The sequence below is a fragment of the Stigmatopora nigra genome, chromosome 9 (assembly GCF_051989575.1).
Source record: "Stigmatopora nigra isolate UIUO_SnigA chromosome 9, RoL_Snig_1.1, whole genome shotgun sequence".
NCBI classification, from domain to species: domain Eukaryota; kingdom Metazoa; phylum Chordata; class Actinopteri; order Syngnathiformes; family Syngnathidae; genus Stigmatopora; species Stigmatopora nigra.
In genome coordinates, this window is record NC_135516.1 from 14,389,908 (window position 1) to 14,403,628 (window position 13,721).

General features: G+C 37.5%; 1 protein-coding gene across 1 annotated transcript in view; it reads right to left on the reverse strand.

Annotated features, from left to right (window-relative positions):
• LOC144201155 (retinal-specific phospholipid-transporting ATPase ABCA4-like) overlaps positions 1 to 13,721 on the reverse strand; it is a 30,811-nt gene that overhangs the window by 347 nt on the left and 16,743 nt on the right. The window contains exons 27-52 of the mRNA XM_077723564.1: positions 13,307 to 13,364; positions 12,823 to 13,001; positions 11,630 to 11,754; positions 11,454 to 11,552; positions 10,705 to 10,986; positions 10,114 to 10,146; positions 9,933 to 10,038; positions 9,781 to 9,855; positions 9,511 to 9,680; positions 8,439 to 8,616; positions 8,260 to 8,375; positions 7,498 to 7,645; positions 7,299 to 7,422; positions 6,861 to 6,990; positions 6,030 to 6,150; positions 5,894 to 5,956; positions 5,681 to 5,787; positions 5,020 to 5,161; positions 4,573 to 4,707; positions 4,404 to 4,507; positions 4,223 to 4,315; positions 3,173 to 3,422; positions 1,588 to 2,608; positions 524 to 592; positions 345 to 438; positions 179 to 232 (exon numbers count right to left, since the gene is read on the reverse strand). Coding sequence (XP_077579690.1) covers positions 2,492 to 2,608; positions 3,173 to 3,422; positions 4,223 to 4,315; positions 4,404 to 4,507; positions 4,573 to 4,707; positions 5,020 to 5,161; positions 5,681 to 5,787; positions 5,894 to 5,956; positions 6,030 to 6,150; positions 6,861 to 6,990; positions 7,299 to 7,422; positions 7,498 to 7,645; positions 8,260 to 8,375; positions 8,439 to 8,616; positions 9,511 to 9,680; positions 9,781 to 9,855; positions 9,933 to 10,038; positions 10,114 to 10,146; positions 10,705 to 10,986; positions 11,454 to 11,552; positions 11,630 to 11,754; positions 12,823 to 13,001; positions 13,307 to 13,364 — 2,955 coding nt within the window. The 3' untranslated portion in view covers positions 179 to 232; positions 345 to 438; positions 524 to 592; positions 1,588 to 2,491. The remainder of the gene's footprint in view (positions 1 to 178; positions 233 to 344; positions 439 to 523; positions 593 to 1,587; positions 2,609 to 3,172; positions 3,423 to 4,222; positions 4,316 to 4,403; positions 4,508 to 4,572; positions 4,708 to 5,019; positions 5,162 to 5,680; positions 5,788 to 5,893; positions 5,957 to 6,029; positions 6,151 to 6,860; positions 6,991 to 7,298; positions 7,423 to 7,497; positions 7,646 to 8,259; positions 8,376 to 8,438; positions 8,617 to 9,510; positions 9,681 to 9,780; positions 9,856 to 9,932; positions 10,039 to 10,113; positions 10,147 to 10,704; positions 10,987 to 11,453; positions 11,553 to 11,629; positions 11,755 to 12,822; positions 13,002 to 13,306; positions 13,365 to 13,721) is intronic.

Sequence of the window (13,721 nt, forward strand, 5' to 3'; positions counted from 1 at the left end):
CCTTTTGGAACAATGTTTTAAAAATACCTATGCCATTTTATACTTGTAACATTTGCTCTGTTCACTCCAAAAGGTAATGAACGAAGCAAATGTTACAAGTATAAAATGGCATGAGTATTTAAAAAAAAAAAATGCTCCAAAAAAGAGTGCAGGAGAAAATGTTAACATGAATCTTTACCTTGGGAGTCTCTTCAATCAACGTCTGCACAAGCCAGAGAGCCATGAACCTCTGCTATAAAAGAGGGGGAACATTAGCTTCAGTGAAACAATACATAAAACATATCATTGCATCAGAACATAATGATTTTTTGAGCTGATATTGTACTATAAACAAATATACTAACCTTCAAGAAGTGTGCCATCAATTTCCAAAGCTCAGAGACGCCACATGATGCTAGCGAGGAAGATCACCTGATTTTCCAGAGTCCAAACGTGGGCCTGATCAAGCAAAAAAGTAAAAGTTAGCATAAATAGAGAGATTCAATAAATAAACTTAGGTGAGGTTTTTTGGAAGTAGTTTTACCTTGGTCTTGCCCAGTCTTCTCCTCATGGATGTGTGTAATGTGCACACAAGAGAAGCTCCATGTTGATGCTAAAAAAAGAAAAAAAAACTTGATTAAACCAAGCTATTTGACAAAAAATTATTACAAGAAAGGGAAATCATACAAGAAAGGGAAATCATACAAGAAATGTAATATATACTATCAAAATAAAGAATGAAAATAAGTTACTGGGTGTGCCTTGCTATACTTTTACAGACATGGTGATTAAACATAAAACTGGCACTAAAACTAGGGAGAATGGCTTAGAAATGTTTGTATGAATGCATTTTTCTAAACGGAATTACTAATTAAGCTCTCACATTTAAAACTATCAATACATGCAACACATTAGAAACCAAATTATGCCTCTCGATGTCATTTTGTAGTGAATATTTACCCATTAAACTTGACGTTGATATCTCGGTTTTGTTTCATTATATTAGTCTTTCTAAACGAGTAAATATTGGAGAAAAACGGACATTAATACTTGTCAAATGGGGAACGTTGTGGTGTCGCTATTGCTAAGTTAGCTACTCATATCCAGCACAAAGCTAGAGGAGAAACCGGAGCTCCAACTTAAATTGTCGACGGTGTGTTCAACCTAGCATTAAACTAATATATTTGTAGGCATTTTGGGCTCAATTTGTTCAATAAAAGAATCCCAGTAGCTCGATAAAAACGCACGTAGGGCAGTAATGGGAACGTCGTGGTCTCGCTAATGCTAACTTAGCTACCCACACCCAGCTGGAGGACAAAAGGAGCTCTAACTTAAATTGTCGCCGGTGTGTTCAGCCTAGCATTAAATTAATAGATTTATAGGCATTTTGGGCTCAACTTGTGCGTTAAAAAATCCCAGTAACTTGATAAAAACGCACGTAGGGCAGTAAATAGCTAGACGCCTTACCTTGTCGTACTAGCCGTCCGAAGACGCCGTTTGAAAGGATGATATACTGCGCATGTGCTAATTCGCACAGCTGAGTAGATGACGTACCACGCCCATCTTGTAGCGCCATATTGAATGTGGAAAAAATGGTGGCTTGCTTACCGTGCTCAACGAGGTGCTTTGTCCTCCTAACTCAAATGTTCTTTGTTTTGAAACTGACGTCATATTGTCGCGATTTTGTAGTCTTGATGCTATAAAACAGTGTTCGTTAGTACACTAATATGTTCACATATTTAGAAACATTTTATAGTATTTTACAACATCAACTCACCTTTATTCCAGGCCAGCTGACTCAATGAATATTTTAACATTTGAAACGCAAAGAATGTTTCATTATATTATAAACAATTGCTATATGTATCTAAACTGTTGAACATGACTAACTTTAACTATAATGGAGCAGGAAGGCATTAGTATATCAATCTGTTTATTATGAAAGCAAATCAAGGGAAAAAATCCTCTCTAGAGAACTATGTGGAACAACTTTACAAACAACATACATCATTTGTATACTTGCATTTGTCCAATTAAAAATTGAAATACTTAGTTTGACGGAAACCAAAAAGTCTGGGACTTATATATTATGTTTTTTATGCACTTTATACTTTTAACTTTAACGATGAGTGATGAGTATTTTAATACTTGAGTCATTTTTTTCTCTTTATGTTTCATATGTACTGTTAACGGATGCACTTTTATATATGTATCGTATCTTGTGCTGACCCCACCCATCTGTCAAATTTTTAAAGTCAATGTAGCCCCCGGGCCGAAGTTTGCCCACCCAAGCACTAACCACTCATCCGCTGGGCTGCCCTATATCATTAATTATTAAACATGAAATACTTTACACAATATGCGCTTTCATTTGTACGTTATATACATAGAAACATGGCATAAATTCAAATATTCATTAAAAAAAAAACATCTCTGTACAGCCTCTATGTACGATTTGTGCATTCATGTCCTTATCCGGATGAAAGTTATGATTAATAATGGGTTATTATTATCAGGTTTTCCTCTTGACAGGCATGATCTTGACATCCTTGCGTCCGCCTACCGTGCGGCGTCGCAACGTCGCCACGTCATCCTCTGCCATTTGCTGCTTGGCAAAGTTGACAAATACCTACAGTATACACACATATACATACGTTAGCATGTAGCGTAGTACTTAAAAACACAAAATATTTGACAATAAACCATCAAATATCGCAAAAAATGTAAAAAAAATGTTTAAAAATGTCTGATAATGATGAATCCGACTTTAAAAATTTGTAAAAATTAGACTTTAAGGATTTAAAATTGGAATTTCTGTTCATACTAGTCATTTATTTTACCAGGTTTCGATACCGTATGTTGTGAATAAATGTGTTGTCATGGCGACCTGTCTTCAGGTGCAATCGTTGGTTTGAGCTGAGAAAAAGTGGAAAAAAATGTATACTAATTTTTAGTCACAAATTATAGGTGAGCGTTATACTCAAATAAATATGATACCTGTTACTACAGTATTTTAAGTAGTTACATTTTTATGAATACATTAATCTTTTGACATGCTTATAGCTGTAATATTTAATAAACATAAACCTTGATAAATATACTTGTGTACTTGTATTTCTGTGTAGGCCCAAAAACATGTATTGTGGTAGTTATAAACCTGTAAAAAGAACGGAATGGCGTCCATTCGGAGTACCTGATCGAGTGTAGTTTGTGAGACGGAGTAGTCTTGGATGCAAAGCCTGTCTTTGTTGGAGACCACCAGCTGAAAGATTCTGGCTAGCGACGATGTGGCGATCTGGTACTGTAGTGTGTTGTAATGTTTCTCACGCTGTACACACGTCGGAAAGCTGCTGGTCATGAACGCCTCAACGGCCGCCAGGTCGGGGGACGCTCCCGTTTCGGCCGTTCCGACCTTCATGGTGAGGACGTAGCCGTCGCCGAATCTGGAAGACAATAACACTTGAGTTTATGATCCCGATATCATTTGGATTGATGGGTTTCTGTTGGAGTTATTCTGTAATACTATTATATATATATGTGTGTATTTAATAATTTTTGTATAAGAGCTTCTTCAATATTTGTCTGGGGTGAGCTTGGATCGTAAAATGTCACCGAGGACTGTTTACTGGAAGATAGGACTGACCTTTACCCCAGAATGCAGACCTAGAAGGACGCTTAAGAAGATGCGTATGCAGAGTGATGGCTAGCCAACAACCTCCGTGATTACTGGCATATTGACTTAAATTGTGGGGCTCTTTTCAGCCTGATTATGGAATTGTTTTGCCAAATGGAGGCTTTTTTTGTTTAATTTTAACCTTTACCCCAGAATGCAGACCTAGAAGGACGCTTAAGTTGTTTCATTTCCAATAGAGTTGTTTTTGAGTTCCAACCTTAATTGTTATTATTTAAATACCTGATATGCGATGATTGTTACAGCTGTTGTTTTTGCTTACGCAATTAGATTAATCAATAACCTTGTTATTGTTTTGATTTGTGGCCTAAAATGGGCAGCAGAAATGCTCCTCGCCAGAATCATTTATGACAAGGACGATGTCAGAATGTATTTCTCTCTTGCAAGAATATCATCAGAGATGCCAAATTAATTAAATGTCTGCCTGTATTGTTTTATAATAATATTAAAGTATAATTATTGATGAACCAAACAGTTGCCATGCAATATTTAGATAAGTACACATATGTATCTGAAGCAAGGTGCTATTTTGTAGTCAACTGATGCTCTTACTTGTATTTGAGATGCTGGATGGTGCCCAGACACTTGAACGTGCCATTGACCATGATGGCTAATCGTGTACACAAGGCCTCGCATTCCTCCATGCTGGTGAAAACAAAACAGAACAAGAATCGAATCTTGGAAAAAGAAGGTATTATAAAAGTGAATAACATGATTGGCGGCATCACCAAACCTGTGTGATGTCAGGACGACGGCACGGCCATCCCGGATGACGCTCAAAATGGCGTTCCAGAGAAAGCGGCGAGAATGCGGGTCCATCCCAGTTGTGGGTTCATCCTGAAAGTTAAAGAGTTACTACAGGGAAAAAATAAAAAACAGCATTTCAAGGTAGGTTGACTTACCAAAAGAACCAACGCTGGGCAGCCAATCATGGCGATGGCTGTTGAGAGTTTGCGTTTGTTGCCACCGCTGTAAGTTCCAGCACAGCGGCCCGAGTACTCCGACAACCCCAATTTTTGGATACCCCACTCAGCTACCTATTTAAAGACACCATACACTGTCTAAGTCAGGGGTGGGCACACTTTTGGGCCCGGGGGGCCACATTGACTTTAAAAAATTTGACAGATGGGCCGGGTCAGCACAAGATACGACAACATCTAAAAAAGTGCATCCGTTAACAGTACATATGAAACATAAATGGGAAAAAAGGACTAAAGTATTAACATATTCATCACTCGTCATTAAAGTCAAAAGTATAAAGTACAAAGTCAAGTAAGTAAAGGAATGTATTAGGAAATATTAAAATGTCATTTAAAAAAAGATAGAAGGGCTTTAAAACAGCCACTCACTCTAGGGATCTCATCCTCCGGCACCCCCCTGAGGCGGGCGTACAGGTACAGGTGCTCTCTGCCCGTCAGTAGCTCATCAATGGCGTCAAATTGCGGGCAGTAACCCATATTCTGGTGCACGTCCAGAATTTGCTTGAGAATGCTGCAACACAACACTGTACTGTTTAATATGTAAGTACTGTTTAATATCTAAGTACTGTTTAATATGTAAGTACTGTTTAATATGTAAGTACTGTTTAATATCTAAGTACTATTTGATATCTAAGTACTGTTTAATGTCTAAGTACTGTTTAATGTCTAAGTACTGTTTGATATCTAAGTACTGTTTGATATCATAGTACTGTTTTATATCCAAGTACTGTTGAAACCAGCTCTCAAAATTATATTCATGAGAAATATCTACTGTTTTCAACAGTACTTGGATATAAAACAGTACTTAGATATTAAACAGTACTTAGATATTAAACAGTACTTAGATATTTAACAGTACTTAGATATTTAACAGTACTTAGATATTAAACTCTCTCTCATGAATATAATTTTCAAAAGTGCAATTATTATTATTTTGTCCGATTATTGTTACAATGTTCATTTTTACTTGACAGGGGTCCATTGCCTTAACCTTAAACTAACACAAGGCTCTTTTTTTTAACATTTATACCTGTAACCAACCACGGTGGCATCCCCCGAGCCGACGTCAGTGTCACCCGTCAACATTTTAAAGGTGGTGGTTTTGCCGGCCCCATTGACTCCTAATAGCCCAAAACACTGAAATGACAAAATACCTTGATGTGAATTATGTCAGTTTACTTGCTAATGATGACAAACACCATTTTTTTGATGTTTATCTTTTTAAAAAAGCGGAAAATCGAACCTCTCCGGCAGGAACACCCACACAAATCCTGTCCACCGCTGGCCTCTTTCTGCCCACATATGTCTAAAAGAGTAAGAAAAATACTACTTGTGATAATTAGTTTGTTAAGTATAAGAAAAAAAAATCCAAAGATTACCTTGGAGAGGTCTTGGATGTGTAAGATGTCCGACTTGCTACCGCCATCGTAGATTCTTTGTCGCTCGCACGCTACATCGTCGTCTTCGTCTGCTGCTGGGCTCTGATTAGCCTCCGATAACCTAATGTTCATGGAAATATTCCTTCTGAGATCTCTTTATCATTTCATGGCCCGCCGCGTCATTTTAAGTGACCCGGGGAAGTAAATCATGAGTGCTGACTTTCTGTTTTAGGATCAAAATCAAATTTAAATGGGGTCGGGTTAGGGTGTTTTTAAATACAAAAGGGTTAGGGTGTGTTTAAATACAAAATGGTTAGGGTTGGTTTAGGGTTAGGGTTGGTTTAGGGGTAGGGTTAGGGTTGGTTTAGGGTTAGGGGTAGGGTTAGGGTTGATTTAGGGTTAGGGGTAGGGGTAGGGTTAGGTTAGGGTGTGTTTAAATACAAAATGGTTAGAGTTAGGATGTGTTTAAATACAAAATGGTTAGGGTTAGGGTGTGTTTAAATACAAATTGGTTAGGGTTAGGGGTAGGGTTAAGGGTGGGGTTAGGGGTAGGGTTAGGGTTAGGGGTAGGGTTAGGATGTGTTTAAATACAAAATGGTTAGGGTTAGGGTGTGTTTAAATACAAATTGGTCAGGGTTAGGGGTAGGGTGTGTTTAAATACAATATGGTTAGGGTTAGGTTGTGTTTAAATACAAAATTGTTAGGGTTAGGGTGTGTTTAAATACAAAATGGTTAGGGTTAGGGGTTAGTGTTAGGTTGTGTTTAAATACAAAATGGTTAGGGTATGTTTAAATACAAATTGGTTAGGGTTAGGGTCAGGGTTAGAATTACCAGTGGTCCATGAAGAAGCGGTATTGGATGAGGAGGTTGAGAGTGAAATAGACAAAACCTTCCACTGCCATGAAGACAACGTTTCGCCCCACAAAGTCCCATCGGAACGGGTTGTCGGTGTACTCCTCACCTGCCCCGCAACAAAAAAAAAACCTCAATCACCAGTTAACAGGGAATGATGTGGGCAATGTTCCCTCTAAGCAATTGCGCACTACTCTCGTCTTCTCTGCGCAGCAGCAATCATATGGCGCGCAGTAAATAAAATCCAAACTTTTTATATATATTTTTTTACTCCTTTCCCCATGATGGCGCTATTTACACGGCAGCCAGTGGCAGTAGCTCTGTCCACTCTTATGTTTTTTATGTTTTACATGAAAAATTAGGAGGGAACATTGACATGCACCTGCTTATGGCAGGTGTCAAAAGACGATCGTTTACCGAATCGAGCGTAGACGTCAGTGACAGCTTGGTTCATGGCCATGTCGATGAGTCCACGTCCCAGACAGAAATGAGGGAAGACCAGCAAACCTTTCTTCAGCCACTCGTTAAACATGAGCAAAGACTAGGAACACATATATTGAGTCATACTGTAACTACAACAAAAAAACACATTCTTTAGAAGACTCTTTGTGCTTACGCGATTGTTGTCAAAGAGCTCCAGAATGAACGTAACGGCACTGCTGTTGATGCCGATGAAAAGGTTGATGCACGACAGTGAAACGTACGCAGTACTCGGGACGTTAAATAGGTATGACATGGGGTACATCATAGGAGTCACGGACCACCTGAAAAAAACATAATATAACGATTTTGATGGATACTATAAAGGAAATTATGGAAATATAACTTTTGCGTTTTTCGTGTTTCATGGTATACCTCGAAAAATGGGGGATTACTGCAGAATTTTTTTTTACAGTTTTTGCCTTTTTTTGCGGTATACCAAGGAAAATAGAGAGTACATAGTATGAAAAATAGTAATTGAGTAGTCCCCCGTTTTTCACAAAGTACTACAGTGTGTACTTTGCAGATCAGGGGTAGGGAACCTATGGCTCGGGAGCCACATGTGGCTCTTTTGATGGCTTTTTGCTAACTTGTGAGCTAAAATATGGAAATCCCTAGTGACAGAACTGATATATTATATCTAGAACTGCTTTAATATTCATTTTTTTGCAGTAGACTCTTCTGGAATGTATTGGTTAGCAATAGTATAAGAATTTTTTTTTAAAAATATTCACTTTTTTTCACTTTAAAAGTGGTGAAATTACACAAAAAAGGGATAAAGGACTTGTTTACATCTATGTATTTTGACTTTTAAATTTGTAGTATGGCTCACAAGGAATAACATTGCAAAATATGAAGATTTTACAATGTCATCTATTTTTTTTGTAGATAATCTTACCCGTAGAGCAAAAGTAGTGCGACAAGGGCAGGAAGGTTAGACGAGGACGTGTAGCACTTTTTGTCAAATGCCATAAAGATGGCGACCACCATAGCAGCACTGATGGAGTAGTTGACCTGGATGTAAGTTTTGATGTTGAAAATGACAGCCATTTTGAAACAGTACACAATTCCACTCACCATGTCCCAGAAGAAGTTGGCCAACCAATAAATGAACGGGCTAACGCCGCTAACAAACTGCAAATGCTTGGCTTTGGTTGCACGTTCTTGGATGAGGTAGAGGACGAAACTAGCCGGGATGAAGGACATGGCGAAGATCACACAGATGGCCACCACTGCATTTACAGATGTGCTTAACCTTATAAGAGGGAAAAAAGATGGAGAAGGTGAATCAAAAGTGAGCAGTATTGTGGGTATGATTTTTTTGCTGTATTGCTATAATAACAGTCACTTTTTTAGTATTAAATGCAATCAAAAAGTGTGTCATTAATACTGTACATGTTTTCTGTTGCGGTCAAATAAAATGTAGAATGTATATTTATGATGAAATATTGAATGTAAATGAACAGGCATTTAAAATATGCGGCTTTGGGGCATAAGTGTTTGTTTAATAATGAATAGAGGACGGACATTACACATTATTATTGTGTATTAGCTGTTGTGTATTGTCATGTTATTCTATTTATATGTGATAGCTCATCATCATCATCATCATCATCATCACCATCATTATGCTGATCCTCATCATCATCAACCTCATCCTGATTCTCATCCTCATCTTCCTCCCCCTCCTCATTGTCATCCTCATCATCATCATGATCATCCTCATGCACACCATCATCCTCATCATCATCCTGATCCTCATCATCATTATCATTCTCATCCTCTCCATCCTCATTCTCATCTTCCTCCTCTTCCCCATCATCATTCTCATCCTCCTCATCCTCATTCACATCCTCCTCATCCTCATTCACATCCTCATCATCCTCATTCACATCCTCATTATCCTCATCTTCCTCCTCTTCACCATCATCATGATCATCATCATTCTCATCATCATCCTGATCCTCATCATCATCCTCCTCCTCTTCATCCTCATGATCACCCTCATGCACACCATCATCATCCTGATCATCATCCTCATCATCATCCTGATCCTCATCTCCATCATCATCCTCATCCTAACCATCAATTATTTATTATCATTACTATTATAATTGCTATATTTGATTGAATGAAGCTAAGCACTCACACAGTGACTTCGGACAGCTGCTCCTTGGTGAGGTTGAGTGGATGGTTGACGGCAGTGATGCCAAACTCAATAGGCTTGGCACTGGTAGGCAGGAACGCCCTCAGGATAGCATTATTAGCCACATTCATGAAGGCCACCATGGCGTGCCAGCCTTTGTTGTTGTACCACACCTGCCAGGAAAACCACCAACAACTTACTCCACAAGTATGGAAAAGTACATCTTCTGTAAATCTGCTACATTTCCCATTTTTTTATCAAAAAAAAGCCCACCTTGATGTTAGATTCACTCTCCATGTATCTGAGGAAAGGGCCAAGTTCCCGCAGTGCTGCTTTTGAATGCTGGCCCTGGTTAAAAAAAGTAAAATGTTCAAGATTAAAAAGCATGGAAATTTCGATTTCTACGTAAAAGGAGAATTAGTTACCGCGGTAACATTAAGCATTTGTCCAAGTTGACGGAAAACATTTGTGATATCGCTAGGCTCCACATCCAGGATGGGAAGTTGTCCTCCAATGGATAGGCCGCCATACCTGTGAAGAGACTCCTCCCATCAACCACTAAGTCACGTTACCCTCATGATTAATTTAGTCATAATAGATACTTACCTTTGTTCATTGACCCAGTATTTGCTCTTTAAACTGTTTGACAAATAGAGAAATCAAACATTAACATGTTATTGTAAAATAGTACAACTTTTTGAGTCTCTAGGATTGAATTTCATACAAAATGAACATACCTATTGCGAAAAAAAATCATTTATCATGACGTTTTCCCTTATTTTTGCCAAGTTAAGTTTACTTATACAAAAACAAATTCTAAACTTCATTTTGGGGTATTTTCCTTTCAAAAAGTACAGTAATACCTCATAAAATGGCAAGCCACTATTGGAGATTATTTTACTGCTTAATAGAGGGTATTGTTTACCTTAAGGAGTTAAATAATACCCTAGAAATGGTATTAAAAGTCCAAAAATATATTAAATACACCATGAAAACATTATCCCTTACATCGCAGTTATTTACCAAGTACGAAAGGTCTTGGAAGCCATTAACCGTGATAAACGAGGTATTACTGTTATGTGGTAGTAGCTCTGTGCACTCTTATGTTTTTTTTGTGTTTTACAGCATGTTTTACATGTAAAAATTAGAGGGAATATTGCTCAAATCTGATGTAAAAACTAAATGGAGGGTATTCACCTTGTTCTAATGAGACTCGGGTACGTTTTGACGAGGAAGTCGGAAATGTTGCGCCCAGTTAGATCCATCATGGTGTCCCCGGTGATCTCCTGGCGTTGCAATGGCGGGAGGCCTCCGGCGCCGGCGGGACAGATGGGCATCATGGTTAGCTTTTTGCTACTGCTGCACAAGCAGGAGGGTGACGGGTTTAGCTGGTTCCACTCGGGGCTTTGCAGGATGTTCTCGGTCACGGCGTCAATGGCGGGGCGCTGCCAATGGGACGCCATGTCGTTGCAGGGCATCCTGGAATAAATGTAAGGTGATGCAAATTAAATCCTGGGAGACTCTTTAAGGATTTGAAGGAGTTTTGAGGTTTATACGCAGACAATTTGCCAAATAAAAGTGATTTCAATTTTTTTTTTTTTACTTTATGTCGCATTACCCAAAGAATACACAGATCGAGGAAAAAATACATATATTTCTAAGTGCATATTTGGAAAGCAACTTTTGACTTTATCAGAAACCCAGATCAAACATGTTAAAGTAAAAATAGAAGAATAAAGAAAAATATGCCAAATAGGGAGCTATCAGACTTTTTTTAGGTAACTCCAGCCTAAAGAAAACAACAAAACAGGCTGTCCATAGTATAAGAAAAACACTAAATAAACATATAAGTCACTCATATAGTCCAGAAAGTATGGTACATATGACTACGTAATAGTTTTTATTTATTAAGCGTCACGTCTACACAAGATTTAAGTAATTCTCACCCCAATGGTTCCCCTTGCATACAACGGGTTCCGAGGCCCGGTCGCATCAGTAAGCGTTCGGCGAAGTGCCTCATGGTCGGGTCTGAAGGTAGTTCATTGCTGCAATGGATAGGCAAAATTTCAATATTCTGGCACACTGTTTCCAAAGAACAAAGAGCATTGAAAAGGCAGCCGACCTGAAGAAGGTAACCTGTGGTCCGTACATCCAGGGGGTCAATGTCAAGTTGGGGTACTCTCCAAACGGAGGAACAATGGTGGTGAAGATGAGGGCAACAAGTACGAAGCTGGCAGGCAGGACAATCTGGGAAATCATTACAACCAAATCAATATCAATAACTAACACTTGGGTTCTTTTCTCTCAGATTCTACCCAGTTTTCATTAAAATAGGAGTATAGAGAATTAACTTTTGTTTTAATGTGGATTTGGGTACTTGATGAAATGAATGAATTTTTAATATCTAAGTACTGTTTAATATCTAAGTAGTGTTTCATATCTAAGTACTGTTTCATATCTAAGTACTGTTTCAGATCTAAGTACTGTTTCATATCTAAGTACTGTTTAATATCTAAGTACTTTTTAATATCTAAGTACTGTTTAATATCTAAGTACTGTTTCATATCTAACTACTGTTTATTATCTAAGTACTTTTTAATATCTAAGTACTGTTTAATATCTAAGTACTGTTTAATATCTAAGTACTGTTTAATATCTAAGTACTGTTTCATGTCTAAGTACTGTTTAATATCTAAGTACTGTTTAAAATCTAAGTACTGTTTAAAATCTAAGTACTGTTTAATATCTAAGTACTGTTTAATATCTTAGTACTTTTTAATATCTAAGTACTGTTTAATATCTAAGTACTGTTTAATATCTAAGTACTGTTTAATATCTAAGTACTGTTTAATATCTAAGTGCTGTTTGATATCTAAGTACTGTTCAATTTCTAAGTACTGTTCAATTTCTAAGTACTGTTCAATTTCTAAGTACTGTTAAATATTTAAGTACTGTTTAATATCTAAGTACTGTTTAATTTTTTAAGTACTGTTTAATATCTAAATACTGTTTAATATCTCAGTACTGTTCAATATCTTCGTACTGTTTAATATCTAAGTACTGTTTCATATCTAAGTACTGTTTCATATCTGAGTACTGTTTCTTAACGGAGTACTGTTTCATATCTAAGTACTGTTTCATATCTAAGTACTTTTTAATATCTAAGTACTGTTTCATATCTAAGTACTATTGAAACTAGCTCTCAAAATGATATTCATGAGAGAGTTTAATATCTAAATCTACTGCTTTCAACAGTACTTAGATATTAAACAGTATTGTCAACAATAACTTGCCGTGGGTGTATTTCGTTCATACCTGTGCCACAAAGTCTTTGAGGCTGCGAGTGGCATGATGGAACCTCTTAACAAGGAGTGCGTGAAACTGTTTGAAGACTAACGAAGTTCCTTTCAATTGCCGGGAACCTTTTCCGGCGCTGCAGTCCAACGTGGAAGGTAGCGTAGCATTGTAAGCTTGTGATGTGCCATCATAGCGATCTGTAGATAATTATAAAGGGCAATGTTAAAATAAAATGAAATAAAAAATATACATATATATGCATATACAGGATACAACAATAATGGATGAGGCAACTCCAGGAAATTCACAAAAGCAGGCAAGAAAGAAAACAACATAAAAGCTGAAGATGTCATGTCAGCCATGTCTAACCTTCATCTACTCCTGCATTTTTTTTCCGCTGTAACGTCCACTCTTCTACAGCGGGAAGGGAAAAACACAGGTGACAAACACACTGCACATCACAGGGGACAAAATACAAGCAGAAGTCTGGTCCGATATTTACCTGCAGTGGGAGCATTGGTCGCTAATGCTTCACCCTCTGCTGTCACCTTTAGGAAGATCTAAAAAGGGTGTTGTGTAAAATACAATTACAATAAATTAGGCTGAATAGAAAAATAACAATAGAATTATTGATAAAGTAGTTTACAGGTTGTTGCTGAAAGTTGTTCTCAATAAGTTTTGTTGAAAAGTGTCAAAAATATTGAGGGTAACTCACAGTACAATGTAGGGCAAAATACAAATACAAAAATGAAAATGTTCAACTATCATAAATAGGAGTGAGAGTACAGTAATACCTCGTTTATCGCGGTTAACAGGTACAAAGACTTGCGGCAATAGATGAATGTAGCAAATGTATATTATATATGTGTATATTTACTTTTACAGGATTCTGTAAGTGTCTGTGTCGTAAAATTCAT